This window comes from Candoia aspera, chromosome 16 (genome assembly GCF_035149785.1).
Source record: "Candoia aspera isolate rCanAsp1 chromosome 16, rCanAsp1.hap2, whole genome shotgun sequence".
Lineage (NCBI taxonomy): Eukaryota > Metazoa > Chordata > Lepidosauria > Squamata > Boidae > Candoia > Candoia aspera.
Window position 1 is genome coordinate 8,520,227 of NC_086168.1, and position 17,428 is coordinate 8,537,654.

Sequence of the window (17,428 nt, forward strand, 5' to 3'; positions counted from 1 at the left end):
CGGTGTTAAGCACAACAGCGGACCAATCTGACCTGGTGCAGTCACCGGTCACTGTAAGGCAGAGAGAAAATTGCTAACGTTTTGCTCTTTTCATGGGCATTGAGTACTATCCATGTTTCAACATGTAATTAGAAGGTTGTGCAGACTGCTTGTAGAACAGGGCAAGCTGGGGGCTGTTTACAATAAAGCAATATATGTATGTATGTATGTATGTATGAATGAATGAATGAATGAATGAACGAACGATCAGCACCGGCCTCTAATTCTCTACCGGAATCTGAAGGCGATAATTGGGCTAGGCTACAGGCACGGAATTGGCGAGGAGCTGAAATGATACAACACTCCTTGGAAGGCCCCTGCAATGACACTGCACTTCATGGAAGCCTTGTGGGAATCCTCTTCTTTCAAACCGAAATGTTGGGACCAGAAAGCCTATGGCAGTGCTTCAATGGACATATTATAGCCATGCTGGCTGCATATATCCTTTGGCATCAAAACCACCTTGTCTCAGAAGAATTAGAGGGAAACTTGAGCAGAAGGATGCTGTGCATTCAGGGGCTCTCCAGGGACATCTGGTTGACCAGTTTGAGAAACAGGACGCTGGTTTGTATGAGTCTTGGTCCTGATCCACCAAGGTTTCATTTATAGAGTATTTTTAGCTTAGCACCAATTCAATATAATAGATGCCTAGTAATTCACATCTTGTTTCTTCTGCAGACCTACTGTTCAGGTCACCTCTTTCATTTCCCATTCCAGGTTTCAGAACTGACCCACGTTCTTGTTCTTGTTCTTTTTTTTTTTTTGCCTTGGGCTCTTCAGATCTCCACCTTCTTGGGCCTTAGGATCTTTCCACCCCACTAATATTCCTTTTGCTCTCGGCAAACTGCAAATAATCCCATACCCATGAAGCACAGAATGTTTTCCAGGAGGTTGAGCACCATCTTTTCTGTTCCCACCGCTGTAGAACCAGCCTTGGTGTCAACCTGCACTCTTAACAAAACCAGCAGTTTAGTCCAATGAACAAGAGAACTCTGTGAAGCTTCCCTGTGGCCTGACATTGATTTCAGTTGTGTGATGAATAATAATCTCCTTCCCATCTTCACACCCACATTTCTAAGGAGGAAACAGAAAACATCTAATTGGTTCCACCGACAAACCCACCAAGTGCTGGTTGGGGAAAGAAGGATGAACACCATAAAGCATCTTAGCAGCTAGCTTGTTCAGCCTTATGTTGTAGATACATGCAGAGTTTGTGAGGACAGCAGGGCAGCTGAAATCACTCTGCTGGATGTACCAAAATGCAGCTCCCATCAACCACTGCCAGCCCTGGAATGCTGGCTGGTGAGAACCAAAATTGCTTTCCACCACTTCTGGTCCAGGAAAGCTGATAATTTTATTTATTCTCTTGTATAAGGCCAGGACTATTGCAATGGTGTTATTTCTTCAAGCTCAGTGTCCAAATCACTCCTGCTTCCTAGGCTTTTTTTTTTCTCCTTTATTTTACTTACTTTTTCCATTTGTGAGGTTGCCCAATCGCAAACAGCTCACGGCAGCGTACAAGAAGGATTACAACTCATCATAAAAAAAACCCAGCAACCTAAGGATGAAAGTAATAGCCCATGCCAGGGAAATTAAAAAAAAAAAAAAAAACCTTAAAATTCCTTAACAATCTGGTGAATTTATAAATAATTCTGGCCAAGATCCTGCTGGCAGAGCCAAGTTTTTAAAGCTTTCCTAAAGGACAGCCGGATCAGGGCCATACAAGCCTCAAGAGGAGTGTGGCAACAAGGAAGACACACCTTCTGGGTCCCATAAAATGTCAGTTTTCTTGGTGGGGTCTGGAGGATGCTGACCCTGACAGATATTATGGGACAGGTGGAGATCATTGGAGAGAAGTGGTCCAATTAATATCCAGGCCCCAACCATGAAACATTTCACGGATGAGCATCAGCACCTTGCCTTGCATCAAGAAGCCAACTGGTAATGAGTGCAGCTTGTAATTATAGTTCTCTGACATTTATCTCTCTGGCAGTTTTCTCAGCTCCTTCTGCCAGCCACCTAGACTCCTAATACTAGTCAAGAAAGCTTGTTCCTTAGTTCAGAGTGCTATTGTGAAAGAAAAAAAAAAGGCAGATTGGAGAGCTCAATGCTGTAGCAAAAGGGGATAGAATAGATTCTCTTGAAGGAGCCCACAGCTGGCTGGCTGATGCCCTGGACTGATGCCACACACTTTCTGGTGCTGCATGTTGTTAGGACCCCTGCCCACTTTGCAACACGGTTTCCGCTTTCCAAAACGGTCAGCCTGATGAGGTAGTCCAGCCGAGAAGCACAGCCAGAAGTACTAGCTCTATCTTTAGGGTAAGGTTACATTAGCAGAATTGTGCAAGTCTCAACAGGAGAGAACATCTGTCGCTCAGGGTTCAGCTGGGGAGCCACTAGCATGACGGTGTTACCTAGTCAGGTAATGAAATGTCTGCAAGCAAAGCACCAAGTTCAGAGGGCACCGATGACTCTTGCAAGTCTGAAAGTACATCTCTCCCCCATAGCCTTTACAGGCCAAGAAACTAGGGAGGATCCCTTCTGAGCCCTACCTCTATTCCTTCTGCAGGCTCAGCTATTCCGTATCCAACCACTGCCCTGGCTGCGTCTCTTTCCCCCTGTCTCCCAAGGCCATTCCCACATCCCATAACAAAAAGTGCAGTTGGCTTTTCAGCCATTTGGGCAGACGTGGGCCGGCTCAGCAGTGCAGCCCCAAGCAGTGCCAGGTCAGGATGCTGCCAAGGCAAACATCATTCTTTTATGGAGCATCGTTGGGAGTGAGAATTGTGGTAATGAGGCTTTTGCAGGCTTTGCAAGAGGAGGGAATAGCACATTGAATCGCTAATTAAGCCAGCACGATGCTGCACCATTAGCTTCCAACATAGATCGGGGAGGAAGAGGAATTAATCCTTTCCTTCTTCCTAACATGAAGGTCAATTTGAAGGCATGGCCTCTCTCATTTGTTTCTCAGGCACATGCCTCCTGACCTTCTACAATTAAGTTATTAAAAGACAAATAGGGAAGAGAGGATGGGTGAACAGACAGGAGGATCAAATAAGAAATCTCAAGCAGAGAGAGGGAGAACCAGAAACAGGGACCTGGATGCTAGCTCATCCAGGTTGTCTTCCTAAATGTAAATCACAATATTTTCTGTTTCTCCTAGGTGGAATTTGTTACTTGAGGTGAAATACTGCAGGACTTGACTTGTGAGATGGTTCCTCCATCTCTGGACCCACTGAAAGTCAGCAGGATCACCAATAACATTGGCCTGGAACCTTTCTTCCCATAGGCTGATAATGGCTGGTGGATTTCTCAAAAGGTCACCCCATCCCTCAGCCAAGGAAGCATTACAATAATTTCAGGGAGATTTGATTTTGAAAAGAGAGAGATGTCGACTTGGCGGAACCAGCCCGTGAGATGAATGTTCCAAAAGAACATTGCTGAACAAATGTGCCTTGAGAAGAAGAAGACAAAAATAACAGCAAAATAGCTCCAAGGAATGGGCCCATGGTGCCAAAAACTCCTCACTTGGAGCTGCAGCAAAAGACGTAAAAAAATCCAGCCGGGTTAATTAGACAGGCAGGTCTCTTCTCCAATACTGTTTATCTTGTATTTTTCTAGATGTAATTGGCTTCCCCACAATCTCTCTCTGGGTCACCCCCTTTTAGCAATTTGCAAAACACTGGCATTCTTGGGGAAGAAGACCAGATCTTGTGACTGATATTGAAGGGATTAAGAGAGCCTAACCTCTGTCAACAAAAGGAGAGCGATCTGGCTCCACTCAAGTCTTCCTTTACGGAAGATTTATCCTGAGGATCATTCCTTGGATTCCTTGGCCACTATTATATATGAAATGTTTACACCACATACTTCAAGTGGTCATATTCTTCAAGGACCCCGCTCCCTTATCAGTCATACGCCTTCCGTACTACTGATGGATTGATCTGATTTGATTGATGCCATGCCTTTCTGCTTTGAGGAGTGCTCAAGGCAGCCAGCAGCATTTAAAACAAAGACAAAATGGAAGGGGTTTGCCAGAGAGACTAAAATTAAGAATCAATACTAAAATCACCAGCAAAGAAGCTGCACTTTTACAGGCACTGAGAGACAGGGTCCAATGCAGCTGCCGAAGGGGGCATTTCGTGGCTTGGGGAAAAGGCAGGAGAAGGCCGTTTTCTATGGGTGAACCTCCAGCAACAAGGGCAAATTCAGAAGACCTCTTCTGCTGATCTTAACAACTAGGCAGTTTCACAATAAGAGAGGCAAGTCCCTTGGAGAGTCAAGTCTGAAACAGTTTCAGGCTTTAAAGGTCAATACCAACACCTTCAGTTGCGCCTGGTAAGCTACGGGCAAAGAGTAACAGATTTTTCAATGCAGGCATCATATGATCCCTTAGATCCTTCAGTGGTTAAGTGCCTAGCAGTTACATTCTGCTCCAGTTGCAACTGCTGGGTGCGTTTCAAGGGTAGTCCCACGCAGAGCACATTTGGGAGATCAGCTCTGAAATCCATTTCTTTGAATACATGCCCTGAGGTGTCATTCTTAGGGTGGTTAAAAATGATTAACAACTTAGCTTGGTCAGGGAGCAGAGACCTCACTCATAGAAAGTTCCAGATCTAATTCACAGCATCATTAGGTAGGGTTGGAAAACCGGCTAAGCCAACACGTGGGCTTAGGGTGTGGGGAATAAAGCCAGACATAATGGTGGTGAGCCCTGGTAATGGCTTTTGGGCTGTACAATGTCTGGCCAACTGTGGTTGTTCAATAATCCATGGTTAGGTAACCATCAATTAGCACAAAAGGAAGAACCTAGTGACTGAGCTCAATTCTTCCAGTGCTAAGAGGCTCAGTAGATATTTTTTTTCTGTGGGACTTCATAATTTTTGAGTCAAGAATCAGGTCTGGAATCTTTGCTCATTACTGGTTATATTGCTTATGTCTTTCTACAGGATAGTGTCAGGGAAGGAAGGAAGGAAGGAAGGAAGGAAGGAAGGAAGGAAGGAAGGAAGGAAGGAAGGAAGGAAGGTCCATTTCTGAAAGAATATACCCTCCAAGATTTTAAAAGAAGTGAACATAGAGAAAGAAAAGGGAAGTGAAGTGAATTCAGTTTGGAAACTTGGAAATACAATACAGCAGAAATGCAAAAAGGAATTATGCTGATTGCCCAGAAAAGGCGCGAGCAGTACATATTACTGTATGGATAATCTATGCTTTCCCACCTCTTTTGCACTGATGCTATGGAGGTTCTCTCAACACCATGTTTCCACTCTTGAGAAGTAAAATGTCTTTACTCAAGAATTTAACAATGAGCAAAAAGGCAAATCAATAGAATTTCTTTCCTCCCAGAGCTAAATACAAAGAGAAACAACAGTAAGGAAAAAAAGTACAGTCAAGAAATAAAAAAAGTCTATCTCTAACCAACTTTCTTTGCAGAAGGAAGATCGTTGAAGTGAGTCCAAGCAAATGGCACTTAAAGAGAGAACGAATGAGTGAGCCGTAACACCAATATATATATATATATATATATATATATATATATATATATATATATATATATATATACACATACATACATACATACACACACACACACATACATACATACATACACACACACATACATACACACACACACACACACACACATATATACATACATACATACATACATACATATATATATATATATATATAGCTGATGGAAAGCTAAGCAGTCTGGAAAGTTTTTAAAAGACTTAGGAATGGTAACCTCAAGATGTTTATCCACCCCCTGTCAGAATGAATGACTGGCACAGCCTCCCTTTTTAATAACTGTTTTGGCCACTTCCATTAAAAGATGCATTCACCATATTGATTGGAGAGCAGTTAAACAGGCATTCAGAATATTTAAGTGGAAATCATCGAGTTCTGTGAGTGTGAAATAAGAGTGTAATGCTTCGGAGCAACAAATTTTGCCATGTGCTAGAATACATGGTTGGTGAGTGAGAAAAGCACACCTTGTTACTGATGTTGACCAAGTCAAAGCCAAACACAGCCTAATGGTGGCTTAGCATGATGTCTCAATCCAACCTGTAGATTTTTTTTTCAATGAAAAAAGGTTCCCCCATCTTACCCTGGAGATTCATCCAAGATAACCCTCTCCTTATCTAAATCACCCTTGAGACCCTGGGAGATTTGGCTGGGATATTTCTCCCCCTTTGAAGGTGCCTTTTCCTCTTTAAGTATTCCAAAAGAAAGAAAGCCAGCCCAAGTTTTCTCACGGGGCTAGTTTATCATTAATTGACTGTACAGAGAAGCAAAATGCATATATCCTTCTTCAATTAGTTTATCTAGGAATCTGGACCTGGGTAGGAGACAACACTATGCCTTTGTTGCGTATTCGTTTAAAGGATGCACAGTAAAAATCATCTTCTCTATATACTCCATTATTCTGTTAATGGTTAAGAAATTTAAATAAAAAAAGGAACAAACAAAGCAAACTTCTTTAACCGGGATGGAATATTCCTGTTTTATCTATCCTACGTTTTGTTGGGTCCACACATCATCTAGAGGCATGGCTGGTTTGAATGACAGTTTGTTGAATAATCTATAATGGTCTGGCTCATATTTAGCCAATAAGCCATGGCTGGTTTCACACATGCCAGTAAATTCAAAGCAAGCAAGCCACATACAGGATTAGTGAGGTTTCCTGATCAGAGTTGTTCTTTTCTGTACCTAAGTATGATATATAGATTTTTCAGCCATTATTGATGAAAACTTTGTGGATCTGATGGAAAGAGTGCCAGCCAACAAAAGCTTATAAAAACACAATAAACATTTATGGTCTTTAAGGTCCTGCAAAAATATTTGCCGCAGATGCATCCTATCTTTTATTCTATTCTCAGCCTCATTGGTATTTTTAAGAAGTTGGAGTTGAAGAACAATGATACGATGGGGTGCTTGATTCTAACTCTTTTGACTGGAAGTTTCTTAGATCCTCATAACGTAAAACAAACCTCTTGTGGAAGGACAATTCTTCCCAGTTTGAAGTTGATTTATGGTCTTAACAAAGTCTTCTTTCCCCCCACCCCATATACATTAGTTCTAAATGAAGTGGTACCAAATGCCAGGCCAATTCTATTCTGATCATCATCATCATCATCATCCTCATCATCTCAAAGGAAAGGCTGAATGGTTCTCTGGGCCACTTAAATTTGGGGAAAACATGGTTTGGGTCAGTGTCCTTGATCCACCTTGTCGCTGCATCATTGCTTCCCTCCTCCTCAGCAATATAATTCCTGACACTGGTTCTTTGATGTAGTCATGTAGATAGCCCAGCAAATCAGGGATCACAGAACAAATGTGATGATTTTGCAGAGCCCTGCAACCAACCAGAGTTGGGAAAGTATCAGAGAGGGAAAACATAGCAGATGGAGTCTGTAGGATAATAATTCTTGGACTGTATTTCTCTTGGGTCTGATTTAGCAAACATGTTTGTCCACTTCTGGAGCATCTTTTTAAAAAAACTGACTAGGGAAGAAAGATTTTTGAAACTGTCTATATATCTTCTAGAAAAGCCACCTCTGCGAGCCCCCAACCGGCCTGTTCTGGCAAAGCTTCAGGTTTAAACACTGGATCTTATTTTTAGAGCATCTAGCTCCTTGAAAAACAAGGCCAAGGAAACCAAAGTTAAGCAAACCACATATGGTTCCTCACTGAGGCCATATGTGATTTGTTTAACCTTGTGCAGCAAAGATCTTGCATGAGGTGACCATTCTATTCTCATTTGCAACAGTGCAGTTGTACAGATAAAGGTTTATGCTGGAAGACTTTAGCTAATGACTACCCAATGGGATGAGGGAAGTTTATTCCAAAGTGGGGAGGGCCTGTCACCTAAACATGGAGACTAGAATAGATAGAAAGATAGAAAGATAGATAGATAGATAGATAGATAGATAGATAGATAGATAGATAGATAGATAGAAGCACCTACTAAAAATGCCCTCTTGAAAATATACACCCTGCAAATAATTACGCAACTGCAATGCACAAAGTGCAGAATCTGGTACTGATAGTATTCTATCAGTATTCTTTTTAAAGCTATATTTGATCTTTCCAACCTGCAAAGGCTGCCTTCAAGTATGTTGCAATGCTTGTTGAAATTTCAGAGATTTGGAAGTCAGGGCAGGAAGACCACCAAGACCCCACACTGATCAAAGCTCACATTTAAGAGCACAGTGTCTTCATGAAGACAGAAGCTGAACTGAGCATGCAAATTCATCCTCTTGATATGGATGTGGTGAATTTGCATAATTAGCCCTAATAAATCCAGCTCTTCTTGAGGACAATGTCAATTTTTTAAGCGGCAGAATAAATGCAATGCTGGAAATATGAGACGTCTCTTCATCCCAACCACCGTAATGATGCATCACCTGTGCTTGTTTGCTTTTGCCACTGCCTTGGTGAGAGAGGAAAATCTTATTTCAGCCTTGTCTGATGAAAAAGGAAATTAGAGAAAGGACCTTCCAAAGGAACACATTGCAGAAGCAGAATTAGCTCAACATTGGCATCAATAAATCTGATTTATAAGGAGCTAGAACTGAGCTCATTCAATTGTTTGGTGTACAAGAGATAATTTCTCCTTGTTTAAGAATAGAATAACTAGCAGATCTGATCTATCATCCATCCAGCCCACAGTAGGACAGCCTTTAGCCTCATGAGATCATTTTCTTTTTTAATTGGAATATCAAGAGCCAGTAAATGGGGCTGGGTGCTTAACTGTGTTTTCTCAAATAACCCACCATTGCCTGAGTTGGTTCAACATGGTGAGCTACAAACCATGGTTAAAAAACTAGAAAGGCTGGTTCACACAAAATACCAGACCCAACAAACCAAGTGAAGGCTCACTGAAACATGTGAACCCAACTACAGAGTAGAGGCTGGACGGAATGGCCTTCAACCAGACCATTCTATCTGAAGAAAGATACCCTTGGCTCTCTTCCAAGCCTTCTGTTGAACATCTCCTCATGTTCTGCAGTTATAACAGCAAGAAAACCTTCTTTCTATGCTCTATATAATTTTATAACCCCTTATGGTATTCTATCTCCCCCTCCGAAGATGCTCTCCATGTTTTAGAAATTATAATGCCATTGTTTTAACAAGTCTGGGCAGAAATTAGATTAAGACTGAGGAGACCCCCTAACCCATGGTTTTTTTTCAAGGACAAATTCTGAGTTGGAAAGCATATTCTAACATTCACATTTGTTTCTTTCCCTGAGAGCTGTAGAATGCTCTAATAATCTCTCTTTCTCATAGACAGACAGACAGACAGACACACTCTGCAATTATTTTACTCAGTTTTCTTGTCTTCAAAAATAAACCATCAGGGTTCTCTACAGAAAATCATATTTTAAAAAGATGGGAGAAGAAAGAAGGTTCTCTAACAACCAATATGGTTTGATCACATAATCTTATTCAGTTCAACTAATTGACAGTAAAGGGAAGGAAGGGAGGGAGGGAGGGAAGAAAGGAGGAAGAGGGGAAGGGAGGAAATATTTGCAACCCTGAAAGTGAGATGGGCCCCAGCTACATTAAGTGGCAATTTTAAACAGTCTTTTGATCTTGTACACCAGATATGGACCTGATTAATACTTGGATGGGAGACCACCCAAAAAATCTATGTCTGTAGGCCAAGCTGAGAAGCAAGAAAAAAGAGAACATTCTGGAAAAAATAAAACAATGACAAACCAATTTCATACTGCCAGGAAAACTGCAAGGGCATGCTTCTTAAATCACCAGGAACTGAACTTGTTTCAAAGATCTTTACTTCCCATCAAGTAACATGACCAAGAAAGTTTTGATGAGGGAGACCTATCTGTCCAAAATCCTTGTTCTATCACAGAAAGGTTTCAGATGCCACAGAAATTTGAACAAAGGGTTGGGGAAATTTTAATAATGATTAAAAAAAAAAAAAAATAGCCCTCAAGCTGATTTAATTACTTAGCAAGAGTTCGATGCGGGAGCATATGCTCAGCAATATACCGATTAGGCCTGCCAAGTATTTTACATAAATGCTAATTGGCAAACACCACACACAGAGAAAAAGCAAATGTAATTATTGCTAGGTTAGCACCAAGCAAAGTTGGGCACAGAAATGTTAAACCAAATTACTCAAGATTATCCCGAGAACTCAGTCCTCCACCTTTCCATCACACGTGGCAATCCACCATTTCTTCTTGTATCTTGCTAGTATGGAAGGATATTTTAATACCAGTAGAGCTACAAAATGCTGGTTATTTCTATTAAAATCCTCTCCTGCCTCTTCAGATAACAAAAATTGCTTTCCCTGCCCAGAATTAATACTTCTATCATTTCTGCACAACTTACCAAGCAAGGACTTGCACTTGTTGCTTGACAAGTTCTAAAACAATTTGCTTGAGCAACCAGTTACACTGGAACAGTATGATAAAGTTAGGCCAACCGACTTGTATCCCGATTCCTTTCAATATAGAAATTTTCCTTTCTTTCCTTCCTCCCTCCCAATCTTGATCACAGCCACGGCGGCATGCAGAGATAAATGCTTCCTCTCTACCATGCTAGGGACCTGATGTAGAACTGGAGGGCTCTGCATTCTTTTGAGTAAGAAGAACATTTTTGCATTTGACAGACCCACCAAAACTGATGCTGCACAACATACCATACTACCTCTCTCACACACCTACCCATGCATGTGCCTCACCCAGCTAGTTGTAATGGGTGAACACGTCCCTTGATTGCTCCTTTTCAGAAAAATAACTAAATAAATCTAATAATCTTTAATCTAGGTCTGCCCCTCTGCACACCAGGCTGCCTCCCTAGATGGATGAGAAGGCTAAAGTGAATTCGTAGAAGTGGGGAAAAAAAACATGCTGTTGGGGATGAGAGGAGCTTCAGTCCAAAACAGAGGGCTGTGGATTAGGGGAATATTATTTGCTTAGTGGACAGACCATCTCTATAGAACAGTCTTCAACCCAAACCATCTGGTTTTGTCATTTCACTTCATCATGTGCTCATATCTCCAAAAATACATCGTTTTTTTCAATCTCATATGAGCTCTGCGATTGTAATTAAATTCTCTGATGTAGCAGCTCCATAATATTACATATCTCAGAAAGTTATCTGTGGATTCCCTAAAAGGCACCTCCCAACTTGAGGGAAACAACGAAGACCCAAAGGATGGGACAAAAAAAGGAAAAAAACCCACAATACATATTCCTATGTATTGCCCCTGCTAACAGTTTGTTATGGCAGCTGATAGCTTCTTACTTACTTCTTAGATAGGCCAAACTAAGGCTGTGTTTATGCAACAAGCTTAAGAGGGTGAGACTTAGAAGATGCATGTGCACAAGACACTTGCTTGGGTAGTATTAACTTCGGAGTTTTTCTTGTAATGTTGCATGAATCCAGACCCAATGGGTTCCGTGTATCTGAGAACCCAGAAAAAGATTAATTTGCTTGCCATATCAAGGGTGCTGGATTAACACGGCCTTTATAAAAAGATGTTTCAAGTGCACACTTTTCATTGTAACGTGTAACTTTGAATACATGTTTACAATCACCGGTAATATGCAAAATGCAAATCCTAATAAGTGTCAGCAAATATTTGCTGGAACACAACTGTGAACTTCAGAAGTGAAGACTGGCTATGCAGCTTTCTTGGTTGGCAAATCTAAGTTGCACGTAATGTGTGAAACGGTCTTAACAGAGTGGCAAGATGTTGGACATCTATGCATTGCAAGTTCACTGGTTCAGTCAATTAGGATTTTTTTTTTTTTTTTTTTTGTACAGACAGCCTTATTCCCTGATTAAGTTTTGGTGAATATCAAGGAATAAAGTTGCCTCCTGTCTTCTTCCGAACAATGCAGTTGTCTCAGTCTGGAGCACTTCTGTACAAAAATAGGTTTTCTGCATCTCCCCTAACCAGGTGACTTTTTATTAATGCTCTGTCCATTTGAGATATAAAATGCTGCTTAAAGCAGAATCTTTGCAAGCATTTTCTCCTGGAGGCTCATCTTTAAAAGCAATCACATAACATTCTACAGGAATGTACAACCGTCTATGATTTAAATCCTCCATTTCCAATCAATTGCTAAACTTCCTAAGGGGCTCAGGCATTAAAGCAGCCTCTTTTAACCTGGACATATCAGACACTGACAGCTGTATTGGCTGAAGTTGATGGGAACTAGAGTCTATGCATTCATGGTTGGAAAAACAACACGAAAACATTGATAGCATAACAGAAGTGGGAGCCGGACTTCTGGGTTTCTGCAAACTCTGATAGTTCTTTGAGTTGGATCCAGACTGTGGATGTGATGAGAGGGAACACACACCCCAACCATCTTTCTGCCAAATCCCAGCTAGCACACAATTATATGACCTACCACTTCAGACTGCTATCATGGCTATGTAGGTGAGATCTATGCAATGTAATGTTCCTGCATACATTTATGTCTTGTAGGTATGACTTGACATGCTAATTTTTTATGTGTAGGGATTTTCATTAAAAAAAAAAAAAAGTTTTGTTCATTTTTACCCATTCCAGAACCCTTGGACTACCATTTGAAATCCTATGGCTTACCAAATAATAATTTATTTATTTATTTATTTATTTATTTATTTACAGTATTTTCTATCCTGCCTTTATTATTTTCATAAATAACTCAAGACAGCAAACATACCTAATACTCCTTCCTCCTCCTCTTTTCCCCACAACTAGTTTGGTTCTGTTTTTCTTTTGGAGATACAACTCACTGTTCTTTCTTTTGGACCAATATTGATGAGACCACAGACTTTGCCACCAAATTCTGACATCTCATACTGTAATATAAGAGATTGTGCAAGGACACCATTGTAGGGACCACGAAAAGCAATATCTGCTCAAGAGCTAGACAGCTAGCATCTACCAAGCAGATCTCTTCACTATGCTTCAGTGATGAACTTCTTGTCCAGTCTGCTCAACCAGAGACAGCCCTTCGGGTTTGCATTTGGATTCTTCCTACATCTTCAATCAACTTTTTCAGCTCTTCCCATCTTCCCAAAAATCTAAGCTTGCCAGCTTTTTAAAAATAAGAATAATAATAAAAGATTAGATTTAAATTAGCTGTACTTTTCTCATTTGGCACTAACAGCCTGAGTTTCACCCATATCACTGACCAACAGGATTTTAGATTGATTCCTGAGCCACCTCTGATAGAAACATCAAACCTTTAGGGAGTGCCTTAAAAAAGCTGCAAACATTACCTGCTCGAATTTACATTCCAGCATCCAAGAAACTCAAGGTAGCACAGATGTGAGGTTTTCTTCCCATTTAATCAATGCTCTATTGCATCACAGATCTGAGAGAACAGATCTCACCACAAGGAAAGGGGAAAACAGCAGAAATTGTTATCTGGAATGTAAGTGTTAGTGGCTGCCTATTCAGTATACAATTGAAAGTATATGATTTTTTTAAGCCAAGCCCTGCTGGTCCTTAGGTTAGCTTCAGTATCTCTCTGGGGAAAGAGACCTTTCAGCCAAGTTTGTAATAACTCAAGCGCTGAATTCTCCCACCCAAGCCAGCCTCTGGATAGGATTAATTCCTAAAATTCCTAGTCGATGCTTAGAGATGTCAACTGAAATCTAACTCATTGGTGGACACTTGGTTGGAGAAACCTTGGGAGACTTGGTGCATTCCATACGGGTTGGACATCACCTCCATTCTGGGGCATTCTGGGACCTGGAAGGGAATATATCTTGCATATTGGCCAAAGCTGCTCCTACATCTTGACCACTACATTCTCTCTACCTTCTGGTCCAGTTAAGAGGGTACTTCCACCAGGGAAAAATACTTAGAACCAAAGTCAATAAAAAATTGCCACCCTTTGAAACGGCATGTATTTTGACAGGTGGGGGTTGATGTGGGCAGCTTTGGGCTTGCACCCTCCTCACCTTGACAGCTTCAGCATGAGTCACCTTGTCCAGTGGCTTGTCATTGACCTTCAGGATCTGGTCTCCCACCCGCAGGCCCTCTTTCTCTGCCAAGGAGCCAGGCTCCACCAGGGAGACGTAGATGCCAACCCCGTGCTCGGAGCCCCCTCGGATGCTGAAGCCCAAGCCCTCCTGGGCTTTTTGTCTCTTCAGGGTCACCTGCCTGACCTCTCCCCGCAGGTCCTCCAAGCGGGACGCCGAGTCCGAGGGAGCTGTCCCGTCCAGCGAAGTGCTGAATTCTTGCCGAAGCTTTCCGTAGGCCAAGGAGGGAGGCCAGAAACGGGCAGCCGGGGTAGGAGGGGGAAAGCGGGCGGCGGCGGCGGCGGCGCCGGGCGGAGGCCGGACTCTGGAGGAGCCGGCGCCATCGTACCTTGCCCCAGCGGGGGGCAAGAAGTCCGCTTTTAAGTAAAGCCCCTCCGAGGTGTACTGGTCGAAGAGGAGCTGATCCGAGCGGGGAATGACGAGGCGCAGCATGGGCAGCAGCTGCCTCTTCTCCGGACTGTCCAGCAGGACTTTCAGCGTCTGCACTAAGTCGTAGACATTCCGCCGGCAGTGATAGACGTTGAGGCAGTGGATGAATTGCTCGCGCTCAGCTTCGGTCAGCAGCAGGTTGAGCGCCCCGTGCAGCTTCCGCACGTTGACCGACAGCAGCCGGATTCCGGCCCCGGGGGCCCCTGTCTTGGACCCGGGCTGTCCCGCAGCCCCCTTGCCACCGCCGTCGAAGGAGTTGAAAGGCGAGGAAGAGGCGCTGGAGGTGCAGGAAGCCACTGACAGGCGGTCCAGATCTGCGCTCATCGCCTCCTTCCCGAAAGAGACGGATCCTGGGCGGCCACCGGGAAGCAGGACATTGGAAGACGACGGGGCAGCGCGGCGAGCTTGGGATTCACTTTGAGGGCTCCCTTCTCCTCGACCCTCTTACCTGGAAGGGCGAGCCGGAGGGCGGAGGAGCCATCGGGGAATGCCGGGCGCAGGAGAAGGGAAAGGAGACCCGGGGGGCAGGCGCGCTCCGGGAAGGCGTAGGCGATCTGCCTCCTGGCCGGCGCAGCTTCCCCTGCGGCGGCGAAAGTCTTGGCCTGCCCTTTGCAAGGCGAGGAAAAAAAAAAGGAGGAAGAGAGAGAGAGAGTTCAGAGCTGGGGATGGCTCAGGGAGGCGCGGAGGACCGATTCCGTGGCCGAGTCTGCCGCGGCCAGCTCGCCTCCCTGCCTTCGGCGGAGCGCTGGCATCTGCCGGCTCCGGAACTCCTTGGCGCCTCCCGATTGGCACAACTCCGCTTCGCCCCAAGAACAATAACCACATCGAGGGTCGTAGTATTTTGCAAAGGTGCACGGTTTCCCCGCGGTCCCCCCTTGCTCTTTCTAAACGACAACAGCAACAACAATAACGGATGCCCTGCCTTAGCTTGCCCAAACAGCCTCTCTTTCTGCAGACCCGGCTTCTTCGAGCACGCCAGCCAGGACTTTCTTCAACTGTTGAGCGCCCCTTCACCCTCCGGAGCTGCCAGGCTGGCGGGACCAACCTCTTGGCAGAAACCTGCTCAGGAAGTGACGCGCCTCCCGGTTGCCAAGAGACGGGCTGATACAGTCCGGGCTCAGCCAAGGTGGAGGTGCTGAGCGCGATCCAGCCCAGCCAGCCCCGGCCAGGGCTACCTGCGACCAGGATGCGCTTTCCTGTCCCTACTTCCCCCTCCCTCCCTGGTCCGTCCTGTTCCACTGCCCCCCGCCCCCCGCCCCAGGTGCCCTCCTTACGCCCCAGATCCTTGCCAAGACGCATGGCTGAAATCCAACGGGGGAAGCTTTATCTCAGATCCACGCTAAGAAAGAACAACCACACGGATTTCCTCCTTGCTGAGAAGAATCTCTGGATGGGCCTGTTTTTTTAGGAAGGATAGCTTCAGGCTTGGAAAAGACGTCTTGCGGGAACCATCGAAGCAAAGATGTCCCTCCACCGTGATTGCAATGGCTGCACCGTCTGAATTCCTACCAAGGAGGAAATGACCCAGATTTGGGTGTGTGTGTGTGCCAAACAGATGTTCATCTCTGTATCTCTTCTCTCTTTCTCCCTTCTCCTCTCCGCACACCACAGCCTATACCCGAAGCTTTTAAAAATGCACCCCAAGTTGGAAATGCAACAGGTAAAGCTCTCCTCTGCCCTCCTCCCTCACAGTTGGTCTGTTTGGATATCTTCCTTCCAGGAAGCGATCCCGGTGGCTTGCATGGCAGATTTTTCTGGAATAACTTCCTTGCAACTCTCCCCACCCCCAAGACCTTTAGAAAAGGCACTTAGAAAGTGAAGCAATATGTGACATAAAGGTTTCCACATTTCTCGCCAGACAGCAGCACCAATTGAATTCCTGCCTATTCAGCAGCAACCCAGGTGACTAAGCTGGCAGTGTCCCGCTAATGCCCAACAGGGCTCCTGCGCCATTAAAAATGCGGGACTGGTAGGGTGATTAGTAAAATTGCCTGTGAACAGCACCTGCCTTAGGGCCAAGGTCCTCCTCCTCTTTGTTCTTGCAATAAAGAGAAAGCACTTTGTGCATGCTCTCTGCTGCTCATGAACCAAAGCCGAGCCCCGGCTCTTTTAAAATCAAATCTATTTAATTACAGAGGAAAGGGAGCCAACCCCCAACCATAAAAAAGCTCCAGATTAAGCAAAATTGCTTCCTTCGCCAAATGTGCTAGGGTCACATCAAAGAAACCATTTTCCTTAAAGGAAGGGTTAATTACATGCAAAGGAGGCTAATCTTCTTGACAGGTTGTTTTATAGTGCTTAGCCTGGGCGGCCTAATTATTCCACACACACACCCCAATAAAAATGTATTTATGTCGTGTGCTCTCCCTCCCTCCCTCCCTCCCTCCCTCCCTCCGCTTTAGGAAATACAGGCAATTAACTCTGAGATTGCCAAACTGATGGGACAGGTTAGAGCTGTCCATAAAAGCCAAGTGGAGTTTTATTTTCAATCCCATCCCCCTCTTCCCCCATGACAAACACCAGAGAGGCTGCTGCAGGATTAGCACAGAACTAACTTACAGCCTTGGAAAGCTCAACACACAAAACTGTGGGTTTAGTGCCAGGATGTCAAAGGGAGGATAAAAATAAATAGGTTCTTGCCCTCCTGCCCCTTGAGTCAAGCTTGGCTCCTGAGGACTTCATGGAGTCCTTCTGAAGTTCTTTAGAAGTCTGCTATCCAAATATTCACCAATAATAATGATTTATTATAGGTAGTCCTTGACTTATGACCATTCATTTAGCAACCATTTGAAGTTACGATGGTGATGAAACAAGTGACTTGTGACTGGTCCTCACACGTATGACTGTCGCAGCATCCCTGTGGTCACATGATCAAAATTCAGGTGCTTGGCAACCAGCTCCAACTTACAATGGTTGCATCATTTCAGGGTCACGT

General features: G+C 44.0%; 1 protein-coding gene across 1 annotated transcript in view; it reads right to left on the bottom strand.

The window, feature by feature from the left end:
• The window catches only part of WHRN (whirlin), a 47,612-nt gene extending 32,708 nt beyond the window's left edge, over positions 1-14,904 (bottom strand). The window contains exons 1-2 of the mRNA XM_063316025.1: positions 14,304-14,904; positions 13,984-14,234 (exon numbers count right to left, since the gene is read on the bottom strand). Coding sequence (XP_063172095.1) covers positions 13,984-14,234; positions 14,304-14,817 — 765 coding nt within the window. The 5' untranslated portion in view covers positions 14,818-14,904. The remainder of the gene's footprint in view (positions 1-13,983; positions 14,235-14,303) is intronic.
• Positions 14,905-17,428: the final 2,524 nt, after the last annotated feature.